The sequence below is a fragment of the Egretta garzetta genome, unplaced genomic scaffold, assembly GCF_000687185.1.
Source record: "Egretta garzetta isolate BGI_Z169 unplaced genomic scaffold, ASM68718v1 scaffold326, whole genome shotgun sequence".
NCBI lineage: Eukaryota > Metazoa > Chordata > Aves > Pelecaniformes > Ardeidae > Egretta > Egretta garzetta.
This window is the reverse complement of record NW_009260026.1, coordinates 2,287,372-2,314,187: the sequence shown is the minus strand read 5'-3', so window position 1 is coordinate 2,314,187 and position 26,816 is coordinate 2,287,372. Positions and strand designations below refer to the sequence as shown.

The window sequence follows — 26,816 nt, the reverse complement described above, 5'->3', positions numbered from 1 at the left end:
TATAAAAAAATGAAAAACCCCCCCCCCCCCCAAAAAAAAAAAAACAAAACAAAACAAAACAAAACCACCAAATAAAACCCCAGCTGCAAAGCCTGAAGCAATTTTAAAAATAGCTCTCTGTCCTATTGTGGGATCAGTTTTCCCTGGAATGGCTTTTATGTTCAAAATATCTTGAAATACTAGTTTCTTGGCAGAATCTACTCAAATATTTTCACTGAACCTTAGATGAGACTTATTGTCTGTGTGTCCCTAGGAAGCACTCTCTGGAGGAAGAGGAAAAAAAGCACCATTAATTATAGTGTGGGGACACACCAAAAATTCCTACTGGCCTACCAAGTGTGAAACAAATATTGCAGAGTAAATTACATTTTTTTAAGAATGAACTGAAAGGGGTAAAGAAGTTGATCCCTAGTTATAGCTGGTGCTTCAGTGCAGGTAACTTGCAGAGCCTCAGAATGAGGTTTTGCAACTCTTGTGAGTTAGTTAAATGGAGAGAAAATCCAGACTCCATGAAGCTTTGACCCCAAAGAAAGCAACTAATCTACTGGATCATGACTTTAGCTGACATAAAGCAGATATGACATAAAGACAGCTCTAATGGCTTCAAAGAGCCTGATTTATCACACTTAAGGGTTTGGCCAAAAGCTTTTTATACCTGGAAGACCAATCATTTCTTTTGCATTTTACAGCATTGAGTGGGAGAATTGAATGGGAAGGGGTCAAGGTCCTCTTTCCTAAAAACAGACAATGTGTAGCTAGTAGAAAACAAACTGTATTTTACAGAAAGACAGAACTATATTTACAGTTTGGTGTGATGGAATGTAATCTTACAACTGCTTTTTATATAACCTGAATTGCAGAGTATTTGTCACTGATTTATAAGATGAATGTTTACCTGTGATTTTAATCAGATTATCAAAATCTCTAAATAAGATTAATCAACACTAACTAAACTTTTATGGAAGATGGAGTGGGGGAGAAGAGAAATACTCAACATCTGAGAAGACAAAGGTTAACAAAGCAGAAGATTTGCTTAAGGAACTGCAGGAGGATTTCTGAGGTCTCTCATTTTGACACCTCTGTTACGAAGATAAAGGCTTTGCTCAACAAACACAGTCTCTGTCCAGTACTCCCAATGTCTTTGCTGACCTCTTCATTTACAATGTACATACTGACTGAAAGAACATGGGAAAGTTGTACTGGGATAAAAAGATACCAGTGCTTGCATCACTGGAAGGATGCAAAGGACAGGTTGAGAAAAAGATATCTGTGGTCAAACAAGGACTGTACTTTCCCATTTCAATCATGATAGTTTTACAGAGACTCTGACTGATTTCTTATCCCTCAACTGCATGGGCTGCATTTTGCAGGCTGTAAAATGTTCAAATTTCAATAGATGAACCACAGTAGTGGGTGAATCTGTTGTTCTTTTTATATTTATGCAACACCATTCATTGAGGCCTGAGCAATAGCAGACTCAATGGAACATTATTAGGACAATTAAAATGAAGAATGCAAGTGTAGAGGAATCAGAGGTCTGTGTAGGTTTAAAACAAGGACCAGGAGAGGCTACAGTGGCTACCCTTTTAAAAGTCAGACTTATTGGTCTGCTGTATAGTAAAAGGCAAAGCAAACGTATTCTAAATAACACTGAGGGAGGGAAAGACAGAAAGCCAATGAGCAATCATTGATGCATCACACTAGGACACATTGGGCTACACAACCTTGTCAGCTCACTTTGATGAAAGGAGAAAGAACTAGGAAGAGACAAATCTTTTGTTAAACCCAAATTTTTGAGACCAGAGTTTTAATTTGTGAGCAGCCAAAAAGAAGAATTGTGGAGGTATTAGGACAGAATTTAGAACTTTAGAATAATAGAGAAGAAAATTGGAAAATAATTAACACTGGTAGGAAGCCATGCCCAGACTAAATTAAGGGAGTTGGAGAAGGAATGACTCCCTAAAAGCAGCTATGCAACATGCTTCTAAAATTAATACATGAAAAGGAGTTGCACATTTTATTTGAAAAGAAAATGATTAAGTTTAAAAATAGCCCACTGTCAACCTTTCTGTAAACTCTTCAGTGAATTGACTTGTGGTTTCTCAGTTATTGCATATTTTTAATGGACTTTGTAGGAGTTTTTGAGAGAAAGACACTAAACACAGCTCTCCTCTCAGGTACTGTTAAGACTGTTTTTGGATATGTAAACAATTCTCAATCAAGTATTCAAGACAAATGCAGGCAGTTCAAAAGTTATTTAAGCAAGACTATTCGCCGGTGAAAATTATTTTAGCTCTATTGCAAACTTGAAGGTATACAGCTGACATTTGGCTCCTTGGATATTCCTGAGGCAGTTACTTCTCTGTCATTCGTAGTATACAAGCAATTGCCTAAAAACATATGGCTTTCTGTTCCCCAAACAGTAACTGAAATTTTACAAATGACGGCAGAGTAAAAAGAGGTATCAGCATTGCCCTTGCTCTAATTGCAGAATAGCTTTACTCATTATGGATTAGAGGAAGCTACATGAATGCACTGATCTTTGTGGGATCCCCAGCTATTTCTCTAGTAAAAGGATTAGGGAACAACTGAAACTAGTATGTGATCTGCTGTACTGTTCTCTGGCTACAACTTTACTTCCTCTCACCCTCCCCAAAATTGTTCTGCTCTGCTATTTTTCTGAAAGAATTTATTTTCTAAGTGTATATTGTTATGTTCTAGAGTCATGATACTGTCAGGCTCCCACTTTGACAAATGTCTTCAGTGATGAACTTGGCCCGGGTGATCACCAACTACACCTGATCATTATGGTCGACTTGAGCAAGTCAGCCACAACAAGGTCTCCCACAAAGCCCTCTTGGCTCTTCTTTGTTCTTCCTGTGTTCTTTTCTTCTTTCATCCCTGAAGTTTTGTTGAAATACGTTATTCTCTTTCAGTTCAAGTGACACCACCAGTATATCAGAAGATGCCCATGTCCAGGGCACACAACCAAAATGTGGAAATGTACCAGCAGAAGGTAGCAATTCTCACAATTTGGCCTGCTCCCTCTTGTATAGGTTAGTGACCTTAATGAAATTAAACTGGCATTTCTAATCATGCCAGAGGTACTGAGTGTTAGAAACACCACTGATCCCCAAAGAGACTCTTCTTAGATGCAAGGATGTATGTAAACATGACCTGCACAAATCAGCATTCTGAGCGTCCCAGATGACCCGAGCTGATTGCAAACCAGCCAATTGTTCTGAAATGTTCACAATTTATTGCAGAATACAAAGGGTCTAAATCTACTTAAGAGCTTATTTGCAAAAAGGTCCTGGCACATATGGCTCTACCTACATAAATGTTGGTAGTAAGACTTGAAATTAAGTGTAGACAAGCTTCCTTATAGGAAATCTCTACATAAAACAGCTATAATATTCTAAACCACCCTTTTCTGGTTAAAAGTGAGTGCCTTGACTGACTTTATATACTAATATATACTAATATAAACTCAAGGTGAGTTTGTGGCTGCCTGTGATCGTCTATGGAAACATACCTCAGAGCTAGCCATCTACACAGTGACATGCCCATCATTTGGACAACACTGTTTGGAAAATTAACTATAAAAAATTAAACTCACTGTTCAGAGGCTAAATGGGTTAAATTTATTAAGAAATGCCTTTCCTCCTTCCATTAGGAATGAGTAAAGGATAATTCAGTTTTTATGTTTGTACTAGACTGAAGTATATGAAAGAAAAATAACTTGTTTATAGCATGAAAAAGACAAAACCCACCACAGACCAGGCAAGTGCAAGCAGTGCAGAACCACAATGCTAACATTTCATAATACTGGGCAGTATCTGTCTAAACTGCCTACTGGACTAGTCCGTCTGGACTAAAAAGCTAGTGCGTGCAGCAGAGCAGATAACTTTCTTCCAGTGTAGTGGATTCAAATGTCCATGAAGGTTAAATAAATTTTAATAAAGAAAGTCACAAATATTAGCTGAGCAAGGCAATACATCTATGCACAAAAAACCGCATACAATGATAACATCAGTTTAAAGTTGCACACTAAGTTTTGTATAAACATATAGGGGATATGTAATTATGCCCAATCTTCACCATTGGAGGTAGAAAATGTTGTGGCACTTTCTACAATGTAAAGAACCAGCAAATCTGATTCTTCAATGAAAGGATAGTTATTTTACCAGGAAGAAAAAAATAAATCAAAGCACGTCTTCCAAATTTTGTAGGAATGACAAGAAGTTGAAAGCATCAGGGTGCCTCATTACAAATATACATCAGAAAAAGTAGACTGCAACTTCCATATAAAATTCAGACATTTCAAACATGGCCAGGAAACAGTTTCTCCCCTTAAAGTTATGGATCATGATCATGGGGAACAACCCTTCCTGGTCAGGTTGTTCCCATGGAAAGCAGGCATCCTTGCAAATATCCAGAGAGATGCCAAATATAACAAACAATAGCTCCAAAATCATGACATTGATTGTGGTTTCCCTTGCTAGAAACCCAAATTGCTTCCCATACTGCTGCCACAAAGCTTTGTTTTTTCAGAATCCTAAAAAGAAACTCTATACTTATTTGTCCTTCTTGCTTCCTGTGTTTCCTCTTTCCTCTTTGAGCTTATTAGTTCTTTTCATCCCTCAGAAATATTTTGTTCCTTTAGTACCCTACTGCTTTGTGCGAATAGGAGGGAACTCTTGTCTTCAGGCAGGAATTTCAACTTGAGGGTAAATATAACCAATTGTTCCAAGGGAACAAGCTGTTTTTGTGGCAAACATACCTGAGCTGGATTTCATATTGCCCTGCATGGCGAGACTGCACATTCCTCAAGATTAGTGTGAAGATATCTTCATTTTGCAGAATTTCACATCCTGTTCCTGGCATTATTTCTTGCCCATCTTTAATCCAGTGAACAGTGGGGAAAGGATCTCCAGCAATGGCACAGGATATAAGGACATTTTGCCCAGGAGCTGCTGTCACTGATCTTGGTTTGCTAATGAACCAGGGCTGAATACCATCCTGAGGTTCTGTAGTTTACAAACATAGTTTACAAATCAAGAGAAAACGTCAACCTTTAATGTAACTAATAAGCTAACTAATTGGAGGGAAAGCAATCACAGATGAGCAAAGTTATTTTGAACATGCAGAGTGTAAGTTTTTAATCTGAAAATAAGTCAGGCTTTAGTCTTGGAAGTAACTTGTGTTGGTATTAAAATTAATCATTTACTTGGCACTTTACTGGCTCAATCCAGGCTTATATGAAGAGCAAAACAAAAGGACTTTAAAGCTGCCCTAAAAGGAATCTTGAAGATTTGTCCTTAGAGAATATGGGGAGGAATAGCTTTGAGGACAAATGACTGTACTATGACTGTTATGCAGTTGAGAGCATCATCATTAACGATTGCATAAAATTGCATTTAATATAGAAGACTGACCCTGAAGCTAGATCTCAGGGGAGCTTAGAGTATAGAGGAAGGTCTGAGTTCAGAGCAGACAGTGATAACAGTCTACAGACCCACCCTTGGAAGCACAGCTCTCTGAAATTCTGGGGTTAAGATCCTTTAAATTAAAAATAATAAAACTCTCCCATTAATTTCCAATAATTCTCAGTAATGACTATGGGAAAACATTGGCATTCGGTAAAATTAGATGAACCCCCCCTGTCATGAAGGTAGTGAATGCCCAATCACAGGAAGTTTGTAAGTACTCACTCCAGTGTTTACCGTGTGATTTACATCACATTCAAAGCCAATTTTTTTGCAGCTAGTTCTCAGATTGCAGAAATCATGTGTTCATCACCTGTTACCACTACAATGCTAATATTGAAGCCAAGATACCTGGCTCCTAGACAGCTTTTCCAAATACGCAGGGCTTTAATTAGAAAGAAAAACATCATTAAATGGTTTACATTAAGTCCATAGCTAAGTAAGCCTTATAGTTATAATCTGAAGCTGCATTTAGCAGAATTTTTGCACTGTCCTTAGGAACAGGACTCAGGAATGCATTTTTGAAATAGTAACATAATGTTCCAGAGTGAAAAGATTTTTTTTAAGTTGCTTCTGCTCAATATCCTTTTTAATTCAGATGCAGAGACTGAGAACTCCTAGCATCCTTCACAACAGATCTTATAAACACTCGTGTACTTTAAATAGACTCTTCTCCAGCACATTATAATTTTTTTCTTCTAGCATTTCCTAAGGTAGAGATACCTTGTACTGTCAATGTAGCCTGGGTTTGAGTTTCTCCTAATTCATTCCAGGCTTCACAGGTATATTTGCCTGTGTCTTCAGGAAATACTTCCTGGATGTACAGACTGTACTCGTTGCCTTTCTTCTCAAAGTGAAAATCTTCTGTCTCCTGGATTTCTTTCCCATTGTGCAGCCAGATAATTTCAGGAGGTGGGTTAGCTGAAAAATAGGAAACAACAAAAATCAGACACACACAAAACCCCACCATATATTGATTAAGAAAATGAACAAGGTTGGTTGTATTCTGCCACCTGATTCTTCAATTTCATCTTCAAAACATTCAGGAATGTCATTAACTCTGTTGATGCTGTGTAATGTGGAATAGTTCTAAGTCTGTCTTACTACAGATAAAATACAAATGAATAAGGGAAGCATGTATACCACAGAGAAGGAGAATGAGTTCTAGATCCCATGAAGGTGGCTATTGAGGGTTTCGATTACCAAAGTTCATATCAGGACTGCTCTTTTCTGCAGCACTAATCTTACCCCAGGTGACAGGAATTCAATCTTGTTTGGTTCACAACAAAAACTATTACAAGTCTGCTGAGACTTAGTTTTAGTTCAACAGCAGGACCCATTAACAACATCATCATTATTATTATTATTCCAATAAAGAAACAGTTGTACAGGTCTGAACACATTAACACTGGACAATGTTCATCCACCCTGAAGGTCAGATTAGACAAACCTAGCTTTTGCTTTTAAAAAATTGGTTTCTTGAAATATTATTTCCAAATGCAAAGACACCTGCTAAAAGAAAAGGACAGTGGAAAAAAGCACATACTTTGCAGCAGGACTTAAAATTTTTAAATAATACTGTTCTATAGCTACGCACCTGATACCTCCACAGTCATTATCACTTGACTTCCATCCATTACTTTGAGGTCAGTCAGGCCTTTAAGGAAGATGGGTGCAAAAGTCTTGCTTAACTTGGCAGCTTGTGCATTTTCTGCCTTTTTGCTGCTCTTCTTTTCTGTAAAGTAAGGAAGAGAATAAAAGGGGTCTCTTACTGGAATTTTCATGACAAATTTTAACTGACCTTAGGTTCAAACTGATTTCGAGTCAGTGGTCTTGTTTCAGCTCTCAGAAGGCAAAAATCACTGAAACCACCCAAGACAGCTGTTTTTCCTTGCCAGTAGTCCAAGCAGAAAGGCAAGAAATGGGAATGGAACTGTCCTTCCTCCAGGGATCCTCTTAAATCATCATTAACAGATATCATGGAGTATCACACAGAAATTTACACTCATTTTTTCCCAAGTACACATGCTCAGGTGCAAAAAAACCCACCCAACAACTTGTAACCAACAATTCAATGCCTTTAGTCACTGCTAAATTAACATAAAAATCTTAAGACATCTTACAAGTTGCTGTTCTCATGATTGATGAGTTAAAAATGTAAATTCACAGGAATATAGGATTCACCACTGAATGAAATGACAAAACAGATTGTTAGATGGTCAATATCAAATGGGTTTGAGTTCACCATACTCCTCTTCTGTATTACACACTTAGGCAACTGATTGATGATGGGAAAGACTGAAACCTGAGGTTATCAACATAGATCACAAACCAAAAACAAACTGTTGGATTAGGGTGGGGTTTTTTGGTTTGTGTTTTGTTTTGTTTTGTTTTGTTTTTAGGCTGTACAATCAAATGATGAGTGCTGGAGTTAAATTAATTACTCTTAAAAAGAAAATCTATCATGACAGATGTGTAATTTCCAGTATTCACAGTGGTCTCTGTCTTGGATTCAGAGGCTATAAAGCAAGATCATTTAGCTGTAACCTATGCGGTACACTACACCAGGAAAGATACTTCTGGTCTAAAGGCCTGAGCAAAGACTTCAGAAGCCAAAGTAGTGATCATGACCAAATATAAGAAGTCATAAATATTTATCGGTCACTTGGATACACTTTTTTTTTGTTTGTTTAGCTTGAGTTCAGACCTCTTACATCTTGTCTTTTAAATGCCAATCCTACTTTCTGTCCATACTTGAAAATAGTCTCATTTTGCTTATTCCTACCTTCAAAATTTTCAAAGGTATATCAAGATCATCCAAAATAGTATTACAGTGACACAAAGTGCCAGGCTGGAAAACCCTCACCATTTATAAAAGGATGGCAATTAGAAAAACTGAAAGCACCTCACTGAGCAAATCCACTGAGTGTCCTGGAGGCAAAAAGTTAAGCTTGTCCCAGGGTTATTTGAGCTCAATGTAAATTTGGAAGCTGCCTGGAGAGGAAGTGTTTTCTCTTCTCTAGCAAAGCTTTTTCTAGCCAAAATCTTGTCTTGCTGGCTTATGCTGTAGGTCTTTTCTTGGCACTGAGCAGTGAGACATTGATGCATGTGAGAACGGAAATATGGGACCTGACTGAGACCCACTCAGCATGGTGTTATGGACTCACTACTCTGAAATGCCTGATTCACCATTAGGCCACATTGATCAGTCTTAGGGCTTCCTATAGCACCTGCTTGTACGTGACTAATGCTGTATAGCAAATAGCCATGAAGTTGGGCCAAACCCACCTACAGTAACAAACTGCTGTGGTTCACCATATTCCTCTGCTTTGTACTGTTTTACTCAGGGAAACAGTTTCAAACAACTGCTGTACTAAGCAGTATCAGCATGTGCTCTTTCACTACTCTAAGGCCCTGCAGAAAATCCCTTTGTCCCTCAAATTGGAACGGACCTGGGAGGGAAAGCAGAAATCCATGTAATGGGAAAAAGGAGGAAAAGAAGAAAGGAGGAAAGGAAAAAACAAGAAAGTAAAAAGAAAGGAAAGAGGCATAGGAAAAAAAAAAAGAAAGAAAAGGATACTGAAGTGATAATGTTTCTGTTATCTCTTTTACAGAAATAATTCATAACATTGCAAATCAAGAAGGCAGATATGCAATAAAAGGAGAGCGGGGAAATGAAAATAAAAGCAGAGGTGTGGTTCTAGACCAAAAGAGAAACAGACTTGGGCTATGATCAAAGAAGTTCAAGCCTTCAGATAAGGACAGGTAGCAAAAAAAAAAAGGAGCTGAACCAGCTCCCACAAGAGTGTTAACAGTGACCAAGAAACAAATTTGCTAGTAGGGGCTCTAACAGCAATCCTCCCAAAACAGACTGAGCTGCCTCCAGCAGAGCCCTGGTACAAACAGCATTAAGTACTAGCAGCACTCCACATCCCTTGCAACTGTCTCTTTGCTTTATTAGACTGACGTGCCTGTTCCATGTAGTCTAAATAAATGAATTTCTGTAATCAAGGAAGGCAATATAGTATACCAGCCTCAAGCTTCTTAAAAAGAAATGAGTGAGCAACTACAGAAGGAATAGAGCAAAATCATTTCCCAAAAGGAGTTTTTCAGCAATGCTAACTCCTCCAAATATGTACTGCAGAAATGAAAGTTTCATGTAATGGAACAGAACCACCTTCTTGCACAGAGCTACATAAGCATTAAAAGCAAGCAAATAATTCACGGTAATTGCATATATGAATCACAAATCCAACAAGATTACAAAAAAGTTAGGCTTCAGTTTCTGAAGTTATCTCAGGCAGATGTATCCTACGCTGCTGAGAAGACCTACTGGTATGAGTGACATTAAGAACATTTACTGGGGGTGCAGGTTTCCAGTCTGATCAGTGCTCACTGTTTGTAAGTGAAGCTGTCAAACTGAAATGAAGGAGGCCAGAACCTGCCTCATCATTGCACAAATCTTAAAAATAGCATTTTACACTAAATTTAAAGCACTGCATAGGATTATGCTGACCTCTTGTATGAAGACCAGTTCTGTGCTTAAACAGAAAATTGTGATGGTAAGTATGAAAAAACAGAAGTCTATGGTATATGAGTAGTAAAAAACTTAAAGGGTACAGCTTCAACAGTGCAAGAAAAGTTACTGGAGAGATGAAAGAGTTATTTCATTAGGGGAAACTGAATGTGATCATGCAGAGGAACATTAAGATGGATTATAAAGTCTGAAGTATTGGAAACTTGAGGATTACTCCAGGGACAGAAACCAGGGCAACTTTATGTATCATAACCTTTCTGAAGACATTCCCATCCTTGTAAACCTATCATGTACAGATGCACACACACTTTGATTTAGTCCTTGAAGTATCACCTGTTTTCTCAATACCTATTACAAACCAGGAGTAAAAACATCTCCCTTTCTATTGCTGATTGTTCTTTTGAGTGCGGGGGCAGAGAATATACGAAATCTGTTGTATGAAAGAGGTCAAAAATCAGAAGCTATCATGGCTAAGGCAACCCATATTCCTTTTCAAACGTGTGACATCCAGGATACAGTAAATCATAGAATCACTTTGGTTGGAAAAGACCTTTGGAATCACCGAGCCCAACCTCTACCCAAACCCTGCCATCCCACCACTAAACCATGTCCCTAAGCACCTCATCTATCCTTCTTTTCAATAACTCCAGGGATGAGGACTCTACCACCTCCCTGGGCAGCCCATTCCAGAGCCTGACAACCCTTTCGGTGAAGAAGTTTTTCCTAATGTCTAGCCTAAACCTGCCCTGGCGCAGCTTCAAACAATTAATATATAGCTGAAGAGACTGACTCCATGACAACTTGAACACGGCTTCTTCAAAACACAAGCATTCTTCCCTACTTTTAAAATATTTTTAATGTAGACCTCTGATCTTATGCTACTGTTGTTCAGTAGTATATGTTGATCAGTAGCATATGTTTATTGTACCAACAACTTAAGCAGAATATCACAAAAATTGTCTAATGTTTCTTGACTTGGCAGCAACAATTAAAAAGACTTAAGTTCTAATCCATAAATGCTATTTGTTCATTAAGAAACCATAGGGGCTCACTTCATATAACTTTTCTTCCTTTACTTAAAATTTGATACTGTGGACTTCTAGACTTAGAAAAAAAATTAAAGTGACCTACTGACAACTTTAGTTCCTCACAGATGTTTTACATAAGATGACAACACACACACACAATGGCTGAGGTTGGAAGGGACCTCTGGAGGTCATCTGATCCAACTCTCCTGCTCAAGCCATGTCCAGTCAGCTTACGAATATCTCTGAGGGAGACTCCATAACCTCCTTGGGCAACCTGTGCCAGTGCTCACTGTCCCTCCCAGTAAGAAAGTGTTTTCTGATGTGTTTCACTTTATGCTCATTGCCTCTGGTCCTAACACTGGGCAGCACTGAGAAGAGCCTGGCTCCATCCTCTTTGCACCCTCCCTTCAGGTATTTATATACAATGATAAGATCTCCCTTCCCAAGCCTTCTCCTCTCTAGCCAGTGTTAGATACATTATTTATTTAGCCTTGGTCCAAAACCATTGCGTTTTCTGTGAAAGGACTGATACAATCATGCAGAGGCCAAATTACAAAGCCTGAATGTTAACTATTTTCAAATTCTTCTGAAGCTTGTAAACACTTTTAGTTGTTTATTTATTACATAGCACCATGCAGTGACTCAGTGCTCCCCTGATGAAGGGTTTAACATTTTACAATTTTACCATGAGATAGCAGCGCTGTATATTTTCACAGCTTATTTTAACATACCTAAGGGCTTCTTCAACTTTAGGCTTTACAGCTCTTGTTTGGAAAAACAGCAATCAATTTGATTTTGGAGGGTACTTGGGAAAAGAAGGGACTACTCATTCAAGATTAAGCAACTAACTCCTGTTCCCATTTATGGTGAAAAGATACTGTGTGATTCTACTTCCTTTAGAAAACACGTGGCTAATTATTTTGCCAGGAAAGTAGTACAAGGAAAACCATACACAAAAAACCAGGCACTGTTTGCAAAAGGGTAGCTTCAGAAAGTGTAACAACCATAGAAGTTCACATTCCCTGGCCACAGCTAGGTGCTAGCTAGTCTCATAAATCAGGAACAAAATCTGTGACTTGCACCAGAAAAATGGAGGGCAAAGAGGCAAGAAAAACAGGACACAAATAAGCAAGCTGCACACAATGAAAGGCCAGTATTAAGGCTTGCTTTCCCTCATTCCTCCAAAGGCCCTTTCACCACATGAACTCTGCTGGGGTTCAACATTCATACGCTCTTCAGTGACAGCTGGCTTCAAAGCCCAAAGCAGGGGCAAGGAAGAGAAAGAAGAAAACACAGGTACAGCTCCTAGCTCAAATACTGCAAGTCACTATGCTTCTGGCTGAAGCAACCTCTTTTATAACACTGCAGGGTATTTTTGCTGCCAAAACTACAGACAATAAAATATGGCACGTCTGGCACCAGAAAGGAAATCTGGACCTTAAGGAAAATCTTGTCTGACATTAGCATAAGGGCATGACTTTGTTACATATCTACGCATCCTCAAGCTTAATCAACTGGATGTGAAGAGGAGGAGATCCAATCTCTTCCTATTACGCTAATGCACTCTGATTGCCTATAGCCATTTAACATCTCCCTCACCACTCTTACTTCTTATTACTTTCAAGTCGGAGTAAGTTCACCTCTAAGAATGAAAAGAAGGAATGTAAGAGTGAACACACAGCAGTACTGCCATGGTGACTAAAAAGAACCTACCCCAGGCAGTTATTTTTCTCCCTTCCTTTCCTTCCCCAATCAACTTTTGCTGCTGCAGTGAGTTCCCCCCAGGTGCATCACGTCAAAACAATTTCATCATCAGAAAGCACTACATAGGGTGGGCTTGATAAAACCCAAGTACATTTCAATAACTTGTTTTCAGCCCCTGCAACTAGTTTATTTTACAGTAGCTTATGAAAGCTGCCACAATTTTTTAAACACAGCTGTTCATTTCGTGCAGGACAAATCATGCAAGATAATACAGAAGATACTATGATTTTCTCAAAAGCTGCTTAGAGAGCACTGAATTCTCAAAGGCTCTTATGAAATTATGGGATCAAGAAGTTTAAGAATTTTTGCACAGAGCTGTGGTCTGGCATAACCCATAAGCTCAGCTGGGGCACTCTCTGGTGAGCAGCGGTCTCTCTGTCATTTCAACAGGCTTTTGATAAGGCATAACACAGGGTGATAGATTTAAAAGTCCACCATAATGATCCCACTTATATGGTTCCTCTGGTTTTTGCCTTTCTTCAGGCTTTAATATGCATGAATGTTGGGAAACAGCAAGTAATAAGATGCACAACTCAGTGGGAAACACAGCCTGGGAGACCAGAAATAGTAAGCAAAGCCTTTTAAGGGTACCTTATATACTCACATATGTTTTCTACAAAGCAAAAGTAATATAGGCTTTTCCCACAGCATTGCCTTACCCCAAGGGTTCATTTTTTTTATTAAAAAGACACTCTAGTAAGAGTCCAAATCTATGTTTAAAAAAGCCACTTAGTGCATTAAATCCACAGAGATCAAGGAGAATTTAAACTCTCAGTTTCTTACAAAAATACAGATTCTCTGCATATTTAGATTGCAATGGAAAAAGAGAAATATTGCCTCTGACACACAACTATTTCTATTCATCTCTTATTCTGTTTTCCTGTGTTTGTGTAATCAATAGTAAGTTAATACATCTATACCATATATTTATCTATCTACTAACCTGGATTAATAGAAATTTAAGGTGATAAAAAGTTCTTTCCTATTACTTGACTTTTCTCAATCCAGGATTTAAAGAGTCCTTACATAAATTTAACCTCCACATATCTGCAGACTGGAAATTATTGCAAGAGGAGTCAATGTTAGCTGTGGGCCTAAGCCAAAATACACTTGAATTTGGGGAAAAAAACAAGACCTGGATCAGAACTTGGTGCTTGACCACAACTGTAAACATCTTTACATTGGTAAGCAAGCATGAGTTACTGTGTTGAAGGTGTGTATGTAAAAGAAAAAGTGGAAAATTCATGCTGTACTGAACAGTTAACCTACTACAAATCAAATGTACAAGACACATGTACCAGTTTAACTGCAAGTATGCAACCAACTATTTTATAAGGTAACAAATAGATAAATCTATGCACTTGTACAGAAGGAAAAAAGAATAATAACTGCACTGTGGTATTTCCATTTCCCAGATTTACTGTTGAAACTGGAGTGGTCAGGATGCAAACTTTAAGGTTTCCGAAGACCACACCTGGGTTTTACCTGGCCTGTAGTCAAAACAGTTAACAGTTTATGGACATCATCTCTTCTAGTAAATTTTCTTGTTCATTTGCTACCCAGATGTACTGAAGACTTTTTAGTGTGAGCTGCAGAATGCTGACATCTCCTGTTGAAATATCAGGACTTCAGCATGCTCAACACTGCACAGAATCACAAAATAATTGAATTCAGAAGGGCCCTCTGGAGATCCCCTCGTCCAGCCCCTGGCTCAAGCAGAGTCAGCTACAGCACTGCACATACACACCTTCAATGCAGTAACTCAGCTGCGCAAGATCAGGGTTACAACTGGTTACAAGTCAAGGACAGGCAAAGAATAGAGACTTTGCTGCCTTATGTTCAGAACACTGCAAACAACTTGCAGTGTTTAGTCTTAGAAGAGATTTAATTATACTCAAGGAATCTGTTTGCCAGAATCATGTGGTTAACTGCCAAATAATGCCTAGTCTGAGCAGCGCGAATGGACTGCCTCAGCAACATTTACCATTTATGGTGTTTAAATATCATTTTGGCTCAGAGGCTAATAAAGTCAACTGAGCTGAGGAGAATGCTTAACTCAAAAAGCTCTCGGCGTGAGCAAGCTCAGAGAGAGAATGAGCACTAAAATCTCTCAAAGCAAAACAGGTTCACAAATGGATCTTCATCTTGAAAATAATTTCACATCTCCAAATATTTTAAATGTAAATAAATCCAGCTGTTAGCAGATGTCATGGTAACAATGCTATTAACTCAAAAAATAGCAGATTTTATAAGGCAGAAAACTACTAGGACACTCGTCTCATCTGACTTTCTTTATGTAAAGTATTTTTCTCTCTCAGGCTTGAAGTGATATGGTCAAACTATTTTCTGCAATTTTTCCAAGAATACCAAACTTGATTTATACTGTCATAAAAAAAAAAAAACAACCAAGACCTCTATGTTCTTGAGACATGTATGGACATTTCTGCTTTATTAAAGATCTCAGGTTGGTATGCCATTTTGCAAACTTAAGTCATGAGAACTGTTTAATGACCTAGCAGTATTCTTTACACATCTACCTCCCGTCATTTATTTCTGTCTTATAATCTGTTTTTGTAAATGGAAGGCAAAATTTAAATATCCTTGGGAGATGCTTTTGCTGAAGGGTCCAGCCAAGTTATAGCCTGGATGTTGTGTCTTACATTACACAGAAAAAATGTTAACCCAATGTTGACAATGCCCTAACGCTATAGTAGTCAGGGTGGTTAACGATATACAAAGAAGGCCTAGTTGCACTTTATCCAGTCTGGCAATCTATTTATTTTACTGCAGGCTATTCTTCCAGCCCTATCCTGCAGCTCCATGCATGCTCCTTCTTTCCAGAGTCTTTCCCTTTGTGTGGGATGTCACCAGGTCATCAGCATTTTAACCTCTGTTTTGTCTACTCAGTTTGTTCTGCAACCCACAGCATTTGAAAGGGATGCCACCCTGGAAATCCCACTGTCAGAAGGCTGACTACACCAATAAGGATTATGATTTGGGAGAAACAGTCAAAATATATTTCACTTGGAAGGCACCCACAGTGATGATCTAGTCCAACTGCCTGACCACTTCAGTTAAAGCATGTTATTAAGGGCATTGTCCAAATGCCTCTTAAACACTGACAGGGTTGGGGCATCAACCACGTCTCTAGGACACCCATTCCAGTGTTTGACCACCCTCTTGTTAAAGAATTGTTTCCTAATGTCCAGTCTAAACTTCCTCTGGCGCAGCTTTGAACTGTTCCCGTGTGTGCTGTCACTGGATCCCAGGGACAAGAGCTCAGCACCTCCCTCTCCACGTCCCCTTCCCAGGAAAAATCTCAATTTAGAGTGCAGGGAATAGAGATACAAAGTCACCAGCTGAGTTCATGGGAGATCACTTTGCAATCAGCAGACCAAATTCCTCAGCGACAGTCTCACTGTAAGTTTTTGCAGCCGAAGCGGTGTTTGCTTTTGCCTTCAGAACTGTCTGCCTTATTAATGACTAACCCCGTTTGCAAGTTATTTACATCAAGTAATTGTTCTTTTGTCACTGCCACAGACAGCAACTCCATGGAAGGCCTAAGAGTGTCTATACCTACCAAATTCTTTTATAAGGCAGCTCAGCTGGCCCACTGCTAACAAATTCCCCCACAGATACCAGTCTGACATGGGGAAGTGCAGAAAAGGTGCTTCATATATGCTAGATCAAGCCAGGTTAGTGCCACAGGGAAAATGTGCCTACTGTTGAAGCAGAATTTCACCTTCACATGTACAGTCTGAATTTTTTGTGTGGCTGCCCAGGTAGAATTTAACTTAATTGCAGTGTATCATGATGTATAGAGATACCACTTCCCTTAGAAAAAACCCAGGCTGTGCACGAGCTGAAATGTGATAGAAGCACAATAGGAACAGGCAGGCACATAAAGCACAAGTGACCCCAAGGATGCCACTGAGAGAGTTCAGCCCCTTCAGCACTTCCCTCCCCTGGCAAATCCACGCTGGCAACAGAATTAAAAAAGTTGTGCTCACTCTGCTGAGTGAGTAATCAAAAGGAAACTGTACTAAGAATGCTTTTAAGGAACCCCTCAAATAAGACGAGTAAGACTCAGCTTGAGAGCAAGGAACATTTGAAGTTAGACTAATACAAAGGGAAAAAAAAGAAAAAATACAGCAACATTGTATTTCTGGGTAAAGGTTGGTGTCAGAAAGACATTCTAAAGTGAGGCTTGTTTGGCATTTAAGTCCAGAAAAGATAAGGTCGTTCTAGTATTGTTCTGTTTGTGGTCAGTTGTCTCTTCCTAATGAATTTATATTAAAAATCTCTCAGACTAAGACATTACCCTGAAAAAAAAAAAAAAAAAAAAAAAAGTTGAGGCTTAACTAAAGTGAAGCTGCATGGAAGCACCTCCAGTAGTATACAGCTGTACAAAATTCCTGCCCTCTGTTCCTTTCCTCTACTGCAAAGGAATGACCTGCTCATTAGGACTCACACTATAACTTATACTAAGGCACTTAGGCATCCCTGTATCACTCATTTTTCCAGCCTGTAAAATAGAAACCTTATCTTTACAAAAGTGAGGTATCACTGCTTGACAAAATTAGATCTCAAGAAGTGCTAAAGCAGGGTTAGAGTGGTATGTCTGCCTAGTTAGATATATCTTCTATCCCAAATATACATGCAACAAATTCTGTTATGCTGCTTCTGTTATGTGGACATTTTTGCCTTTTAGGGCAAAAAAACTCCACAGACTTGCAGAACTAGTAAGGACAAGGCAGGACCTGCTAAATTTCAGCATGGGGGCCCTGGGTTTTTTTGTTCGCTTTGTTTTCAGTTTGGTTGGCCGTACTAACCTAGGGACTGTATGCTGCAACCCAGTTAGATGTTTGAGAAACACGCTGTTAAATTTGTAAGACTAAACTGAAGAAACATACCTTTAAGAACTTGCCATCCTTACTTGGCTCTATATACACCAGCTTATGTGTTTGAAATTTTCATATTTGTCTTTAGTCACCTAACTCAAAAACAGATGCTTCCTTTAGGCAAATCCATCTCCTCTTTTCCTTACTTGGACCTTCCTTTCCTACAACCCTACTTCTCCTCCTGCATATGCTGTTCATAAAGCAATTCTTTAATTCTCACCTGTATAGCTCTTCTCTTTCTGCTGGTGCTGAATATCCCTTGCTTATACACTCACAACTCTTCTTCATGGTCCTCACATTTCCCTATACTTTTGATAATGGTATCCACAAAAATATTTATACTGAGAAGAAACATGCACATCACCCTGCTCTCAAACCAATCCCTTTAGCTCACTCAGTCCTTTGATTAAAAGCCGTTTTTAAATTATGTTCTTGAACACGTGACAAAACGCTTGTGAGACCCTTTCATCCTCTGCTTTTCTGTAAGCATGCTCCTCTGCTTATGCAAGAATCTTTCTTCTCCTCTAAGTGAAACTTCCATGAGATTTTTGCACTGGAGCATATGTGTGTTTGTTTGTGTATATGTTTCACATCAGCTGGTAACACAAGGTACTCAGTAGGCTTCTAAATTCTGTCAACATGTTTGTTCCCAAATCCAAGAGAAACTAATAGAAAGGGACAAAACTCACACTAACAGAAGTGCTAATTACCTTTTAAAAAAAGAGTGAAAAAAGTAGGCACAGATATATCCTTAGAGTCTGTCTTGCTGCCTCTATAATTTTAATTCTAACATTGGGAAACAACTTATTTAAAGATGTATTTCACCTTTTGATTTGTAATTTAAAGGCAGACATCAATCCTACAGGTACTCTTCCATTTGTGACTCTCACTGTGCCTAAGTTTGAGGCGCTAGAGATGAAAAGCTTAGAAACAGGTCACTTCTGGCACTTAGTTACCCATTTTACCTGTGATGTGTTTTTTAATTGTTACATTACAATTAGTCTACAGACTAAATTTCTGTTTGGTGTCTACTCCATCTGATGTATCATGACTGATGGTACACAAGTGATTAAAATATCTGTTTGATCTTTGTCATTTGTTCAGCAATATCTCCACAACAGGCCTGTGTTTTGCTAAATTCAAATTGATCTAGTAGTCATGGAACGGTAGCTCAGTGAAGCTAGGTTGGATGTCAATTTACAGAAGTAACATATGCTGGGTGAATTCATAACTACATGAGAAAAGCAGGCAAAGGCCAGAAAATGAATGCAGACAGAAATGATGCTTAGTGTCAGAAACCAAGACCATTTTCCTCCAGAAAAACACAGGCTACATCCGACTCTCAGATGCTTTAGGACTGATTTTCAGTGATTAATTCTGATTAGAGCTTCCTCCTATCTTACAGCTTGCCTACATCAAATCTACCTGCACAACAGTCATTTCTGGAGAGTTTTGTAAATTGAGCTAATCCTATGAGATAGTTGGATGGCTGACTGTTTGGGTTCCCATTCGCTAATCCACATCAGCTGCTCTTGGAAACATTCTTTGGGGTAACATCAGGCCCATGCTTTCAAAATTAGTCAGGCATATATTCAGTTAACAGGTTTTACATGTATTTTGATGACTTCCATTTCTCAGCTGAAACTTAGAGCATTATAGAATTTGGCAATTCAAGTTGGGACATTGCAGGGCCATTCCCAAGACTGTTATAATAATAATCTGTTTTCTGCCATTCTGGCACATCATAATAGCTTAATGTTCACAGCATTTGATCACTTCACAGTTGAGAAGACTTCAGATGTCGGGGTCGGTTTTTTTCTTTTTTGTTTTCTTTTAAAATTAAACATCTTCTTCTGTCAGCATCCCATTTTTGGTTTTCATTTGTAAGAAATATTAATGCAATTCCTGCAATTTACCTTTTGCTCATTCTGCAAGCACTCATCCCTCATTTGCCTCCAGACTTGGTTCTCCTTTTACTGGAAATGATTTATATCAAGAAGCTGTCTTTAGAGAATATTGTTTATATTGATGGCACAAATCCTATATCATTAAAAGCTTCCACACATGTTTTGATTTTGTCCTTCATTTTTGGTCTCTAGCTGGCATTGTGTTTTATGTTTGGTTCTGAGGTGCTGAAAGAAGTCAATTTAAAAAAAAAAAAAAAGCAGCTTGTCTTACAAGGATTACAGCTGTTAGTGACCCATACAGAGTGCTGGACTGAGAACTTTGGGACACTCTTGAAAGCACTGGAATGGAGTTTCTCTGATGCTCATGTCAGCTTACCTCTGACCTTTCAATACAGTAACAAAAAACCTCTCCCTTTTGCTTAGTGCTCTGAAACCAATTCTTATATAGCCAAGTGGTTCCACCAGGCTACTGGTCTGGAATGCCTTTTGGACATTTAACAAGACTAGACTTGTATATTTTGGAAAGTTTTCTATAGTCCTTTATACTTATGCTACGCTTGAAATACAGCAAAATGCTTTCAAATAAATAGTGACTTTGAAAAGCTGACTCAAATATTTCATCACTGTAGGCAAGTAAAATATCATACTTCATTTACCTTAGGCAGAAAGATATATCTCAGAGAAACAAAGCTGTAACCTCTCAATTAAGTCTTCAAAGAGAGGCTCCTTATTGCAGTGATAACCTTCTTCAAAAGATTAATGTCTAAGAGAGGTAATTCTGAGATACAAAGAAAAACAACCCATGATCTAAAGACAGCATCTCTTATGACTGGAAGAAAAGAACTCCTACCTGAAAGCCTTTCTTCCACCTGGCTATATTTTATGGTCCCACTCACACAAGATGGAAGAGTGACAGGAACAAAATGAAATGGTTTGCCAGAAAGCATCTCCCTTCACTGCTCTGATAAACTGGTTACAGCAGCGACTCTGACAGGCTTTCAGGTCACTCTAATCTGCTCATCCAATGGTCAATGAATGACTACAGTAATCGGATTGTAAGGGCTACAGGCTTCCCAACATAGACACTTATGCTGGGGAGGCTGCATTTAAAAAAGAAGTGTGAACAGAAAGTGGTGGGGGAGGAAGGGGAACAGATGTGAAGTCAGGAAAGTGCCCTGCTGGCAGAGAGGGAGAAATGAGGTCAAGAGCCAATGAGCAGGACCAGCAGTATTTGCTGAATAGTGTTTGCTCACCAAGGGAGACAGTATTAGGTCTCTATTCAAAAAAGCAGTGTGCAGAAGACAAGCATCAGCAAAATGGGTGGCTGCAGAACATTAGAGCCCACAAAAGTACCCTGGCTTCAAGCCTGTGCTGCTGCTATCACTACCCACACTTCATGCCCTCCCTCCTGAAATCAATCGGTGATGCTTGCTGCCTGGTGGGAGGAGGCTGGAGAACTCTAAAGGAGCCTGCAGTGGGTCAGATTTTTTGTTTGCCATCTACTGCAGGACTACAAGAGAGAAGCAATTATCTGCCTTTCTTACATGCAGAGTCTGTTTGCAAAAGAACAAAAGCTTCCTACACATAGTATTTATTTGGTTTGGCACAACAGTAGATTGAAGCCATCATATCTCCCATCCCTATTCCCGCTCTCCCTCCAGCCTGTAATCTTGTGTAGTCAGATGGTTAAATATCCCTTTGACACATCTTTTCTACAGGTGGATCTAACCTATAATTCCTTGTCAGTGATTAGTTAACTCACAGAGACAACAATATTACCAGAAGGCTTATCTCAGGCATCAGGCAGACCTGAAGAACAATTACTATGCCTGGGAGCTGGCCTTACCTTCCAACTATACCAGTTACTACCACTAGTTGTCTTGCCTATATACTCTGATTATCACAGCTACAGCAAAGCACTAACACTGACTCACTACAGAGGTACATCCAAAGTCAGTTAACTTCTCACCTCAGTTTCGTATTCGTATCCTGTTGTTGGTTTGTTTTTTCTCAAATGGGATGGCCAGTGTATTTAAAAAATGGCTTGTATACTTATTTTCATATCATAAAATAATATCAAAGGGGAACACCAACCCAATTGCCTGGCTTGCACATACAATAACAGAAACAACTCAGTGATGCATGAGTTGTTAAAAACTTTTCAAAAAACTGTACATCAGCCCCAAAGCCTCCCAAATTCTGATTTTCCTGTGTGTAGAAAATCACGTATAAGTTTAAATGAAAAAAAAAATCAACATTTGCAAGGCAGCAAACGTTGCGAATTTCAGGAATGTCTGTCACTAAATGTTTGAGTAACCTGGACCGTGTTTCTCACCTCTCAAGTTTTCTAGCATTAGACTAATTAATCTAGCATTTTATCCAGTGCACCCCACTCACTGGAGAGTTCAGTTAGGAAAAGTTCTCATGGTGAAAGACATTTGTTACGCTGGTTTTTCAAAGAAGTGCTGCTCATTCTCTGGAGTTCTCTACTGGTGTTTCAGCTATAAGAAACTGCTGCCACAGGGAAGACACCTGTCAGGATTCAATTTAGTCTACTTAGTCTTTTACAAGGCCACAATTAGCTTCACCTTGATTAACTTAGTTTCTCTGCAGACTACCTAATGGATCTATCCTGATTTACTCAGCCTCCAGATCACTTAAGTGATCAGTTACTTAAATGATCTGAAGATGTTATTTTCTTGTCTTAAACAAGACGACGACTGATTAGTTTGAATTTTTTAAGACCACTGCATTCTTATGCCCCATCCATATGAAGTGTGGGACTTTTTCGACACAGTGCCAAAAGCCTCCTACAAACAGCTAAGTACCTTCAGTGTTTTTCATACAAAACCAAGGAAGGACTGAGGTTGGTCAGCGGTAGGCAAAATTTGTCCTGCTTAATAATAAGGAAGCAAAAGACAACCATAAATGAATCCGAGACTGATGATTTAGAAGGAATGCTATGCCACAATAAGCCTAGCTAGTTATCCAGGACCCAATACAAAGCATTCTGAAAGTACTGGAAAAAATCCTCCCCTTGTGTTTAAAAGGACTTGGAGCAGTAGCCCTTTATGGGGCAAAGGGCCTTTAAAATGTTGTTTCCTGCAATAATCCCACAAAAGGAAATTTCCTTTGACAAAACCAAAGCAACAGATCTTCTAAAGGACAAAGAATGCACAAAAGTTGATCAGAAAACATAATATGTGGCCAGATAACACCTGTAACCTAGTAGCAGGTTTAAGTATCATCTCGTACTATAATTCAAACACAAGGCTTACGTTGTGGTTGCTTTTTTTTTTTTCTTTGAACAGTTTGTCACTGACTACGCTTGCTCCCAGTATAGGACTTCGCTGAATTATCTGTGAGCTTAATTTAATTTAGAAGCTGGAGGTTTTTGCCTTTGAAAAATAAAACTGAGTTTCACTATTAGGACAGACAATTTGCTCCAGGTAAAGTTTCCCCGATGATCACAGCAGATACGCCCCTCCCTGAGACCCTTGCTGCATTAGAATAGTAAAGACAATAATGGCAATATGAAGTGAAATGTAGACCAGACAGACTCAGAGATGTGTCCAAGGACCTCAGTAGCAAGTTAGGGAAAAGGTGAATTCTGACAGTAGTCTGATACTGATGATATGCCAAGAACATCCATTCCTTCTTCGATTAAATACAAATTACTTTTCACATACAAAATGAAAATATTTCTCTAGCAGTGAATGAATAAACTAAGCACTGCATGAAACCTGAAAACCTTAAATCATCTTGGAGACAAAAAGGAACTCAAGAGAAGGGTTACAATTCAGAAACAGTTTTTACAGACTTTATTCCAAAAATCAATGTCTGGACAGGAGAGGATTTTTGAAGTTTTTTCTCTTTCTGCACATAAACTGCTTTCCTGCTGTAATCTGTCTGCAAAAGCTGAGCATTTAGAGAAGCTTTACCAGCAGCACTGAGAGTCTCAGAGAACTCTAATGCCAATAAGCATTTGCTAGAGGGTCTGATAGAAAAAAAATATATGAACAGATAAGAGATTTGGAAATCGCCATTTTAAATTTGGTACTATTTTTGGCAGACAAATCCACATTGATCTGAGTCTTGGGGAAAGTTACTGTAATCCTAATGGCAACAGGGACATAATGAGTTTTAGGGAGGAAGTGAAGGGGACAGCTAAAGCTGTAAAAATGTTGAACATGTGGCTTCACTGCCTATCAAGCATGTTCTTAATTCTGCTTTTATTCTTCCCTTCCCACTCCATGACTCCCAGAGAATAGAATGGGATGCAAAACAGAGGACCTAGCTCCCCATAATAGTGTCAATGCAGCTTTCTAGCCCCAGACTAGCTAAAGTACAAGAGGACTCCCAACTCAGTACAGCAGCGACTATGTAGCCTGAAATAGCTCAGCAGAGTACACAAGCCTAGGGAAAGGCTAGGTCACTATTGTTCCCATGTTAGCATTGTATGTAAACTCTAAAATAACTCAGAAATGGTTAGTAAGAGAGGGGCTGTATCCTCAGTTTCTGTGTCCCAATGAAGAATCATAGAATCATAAATTGTTTAGGTTGGAAAAGGCCTTTAGGATCCATCAAGTCCAACCTAATACTGCCATCCCACCACTAAATCATGTCCCTAAGCACCTTGTCTGCCCATCTTTTAAACACCTCTAGGGATGGGGACTCGACCACTTCCCTGGGCAGCCCGTTTCAGCACCTGATAACCCTTTCACTGAAAAAATTTTTCCTAATGTCTAACCTAAACATGCCCTTGTGCAACTTCAGACCATTTCCCCTTGTCCTATTGCCTGTTACCAGGGAGAAGAGACCAACACCTTGCTACAGCCTCCTTTCAGGTAGCTGTAGAGGGCAATAAGGTCTCCCCTCAGCCTCCTCTTCTCCAGGCTAAAGAACCCCAGTTCCCTCAGCCACTCCTCCTAAGACTTGTGCTCCAGACCCTTCACTGGCTTTGTTGCCCTTCTCTGGATACACTCCAACACCTGAGTGTGCTTCTTGTACTGAGGGGCCCAAAATTCAGCCGGCTGTCAACCAGTACCCCCAGGTCTTTTTCCACCAGGCAGCTTTCCAGCTACTCTTCCCCAAGCCTGTAGCGCTGCATGGGGTTGTTGTGACCCAAGTGCAGGACCCGGCACTTGGCTTTGTTGAACCTCATACAGTTGGCCTCGGGTCCCATGTCAAAGCCAGCTCCCTTGAGGTGAAGTGCTCTTCATTGGCCCTTAGCTAATGCAGATGAAATGCTTCAGAGAAATTATAAATGACAGCTTTGAGAACAGATTAGTTTCAGGCTTATTTTAAATGAATGTTTTCCTACTTCGTGCCTTTTTTCAAGGGGATGGGGGAGGGCAGGGCGGGGACGACTGCATTTCCAATTCAGTAATCAAGAAATTAACTCATAGGTTTACCAGAGCTACTTTGTTTTCATTTTAAGCTTGTCTAGGGTTTTAAGTGGATTCATACAGACAGAACAGGGGCAGCCATATCACTGAAGTGCTGTAGACAAACACCACAGAACGCTGGCAAGTGAAGACAAATCTTGGGATCTCAGGGATCAGGGTACATTTCCCACCAAGCTATGTGTACAAATTTGGGGCAGGTATTATTTGGTTCTAGACAAATGGAATAGTTCCATTGGCAGCTGTCACTCAGCAGTCTGTTGAACAGGCAGTGCCAAACTATTTGGGAAAAAATAATTTGCAGATGACACATACCAAATACAGGCTTGATTTTAGAGGGATGGGAGTCTGAGGGAGGGGGATTGTAGAGGGAAGGGGCTGATCATCTCCAGGCCATAAAACAAAACACCAGTATAAACTGACACCAGGTGAGATTATAAGAATGAAGACCATAATACTGATCAATACTACCTCACTGTTCAATTTATCTATGGGATTCTGTCATCTCTTGTCTTCATTGCAATCTTTGGTCTTTAAACTGTTTTTTCAGATCCTAGTGCAGAATTATGGCTTTCATGGGCAAATCAGCTATGTCAAATCAGCACTGAAGGTATCAAATTTGCAAAGAGAGTGCTTTCAGATTTCAGAGACAACAGATCACCTCAATCGCTTACTACAATGTTCTTCTAGCACTTTCACTACCAAAATTCTGCTTATTTAGAGATATATTGCTCCCAATTAATTGATCCATACCTCTTCAGAATTATCTCTGATAAATCCTGTTAGCAGAAGAATATTGGCATTTGCTATCATAATTGCAGTCCCTGGCACTGGTCTCTGGTCTCTGCCTTTTCACCACAACACTCTCTGCCTGATGGGTGATGCTGGTAAAACCGGACTTATTTTTCTTTCAGCAGCAACAGTACTCTCCTATAGTGGTACATCTCTTCCAAAACTTAGCCTCGCTCCTCTGTACCACACTAAGCCCTTCTTGTTTAGGTCAGAGCATTAATACCTTTTTCTGAAACATGCATATTACTTTACATTTCACAGTCCTTAAACACTTAAGTTGCACACATGTCCAGAGGCGAGAAAAGGTACCCAGCTGACAACAGTTTAGAAAAAACATGGAATCCACTTACAACCAGCTCTGTTAAGGATCCAAGATTTTTTTAAAAAAATATTATAGCCGATATCATTGCAGTAATTACAGCAGGCTGAGATATTCACCTTTGACTGTGACCTGAGCACTGCAAGATGCCTGTCCCGTGTTGTTTTCAGCCAGACAGGTATAAATGCCATCATCTTCTGGTAGGGCATCTTGGACAGTCAATTTTGCAACTCCATCTTCAAAAGTGGAATGGGCGTACTGAATCGGCTGGTCTGCAGAGAGAAAGCAAGAGAATTGTCTTTAAACCCCCCAGCCACAAGTTTCAAAAGCACTTCTTATTTTCAGTGAAATTGAGATGCCTAACACCAGCCAGTATATTAATGTGCAGAGCCAAATCCCTCTCTCTTGTGCACAGCCACTGCTGTCTGGTGACTACAAACAGCAGCATCCCAAGCACAGAGCAGAATATGGTTGTCAGACAAATTTTGCCATTAGGTTCACTGGGTGCTGCCTTGAGTAGCAGCAAGAGGAGAAAGGTTTATCTTTGTATTTTGCACAGATTCTCTTTCAGGTGGCTAAGAAAAGAAATGTGTGTTTGCTTCAGACATTGTCTCCATCTTGTACTTTGCCTGAAACTAGATATTAGCATTATTGTCTAGATGTGCAAAACCTGT

At 39.3% G+C, this 26,816-nt stretch overlaps 1 protein-coding gene across 2 annotated transcripts in view; it reads right to left on the bottom strand.

The window, feature by feature from the left end:
- Nucleotides 1-26,816, bottom strand: part of MYLK (myosin light chain kinase) — a 223,816-nt gene that overhangs the window by 79,401 nt on the left and 117,599 nt on the right. For both annotated transcript variants that reach the window (XM_009640862.2, XM_035896318.1), the window contains exons 11-14: nucleotides 26,262-26,414; nucleotides 7,087-7,224; nucleotides 6,213-6,410; nucleotides 4,784-5,030 (exon numbers count right to left, since the gene is read on the bottom strand). In XM_009640862.2, coding sequence (XP_009639157.2) covers nucleotides 4,784-5,030; nucleotides 6,213-6,410; nucleotides 7,087-7,224; nucleotides 26,262-26,414 — 736 coding nt within the window. The remainder of the gene's footprint in view (nucleotides 1-4,783; nucleotides 5,031-6,212; nucleotides 6,411-7,086; nucleotides 7,225-26,261; nucleotides 26,415-26,816) is intronic.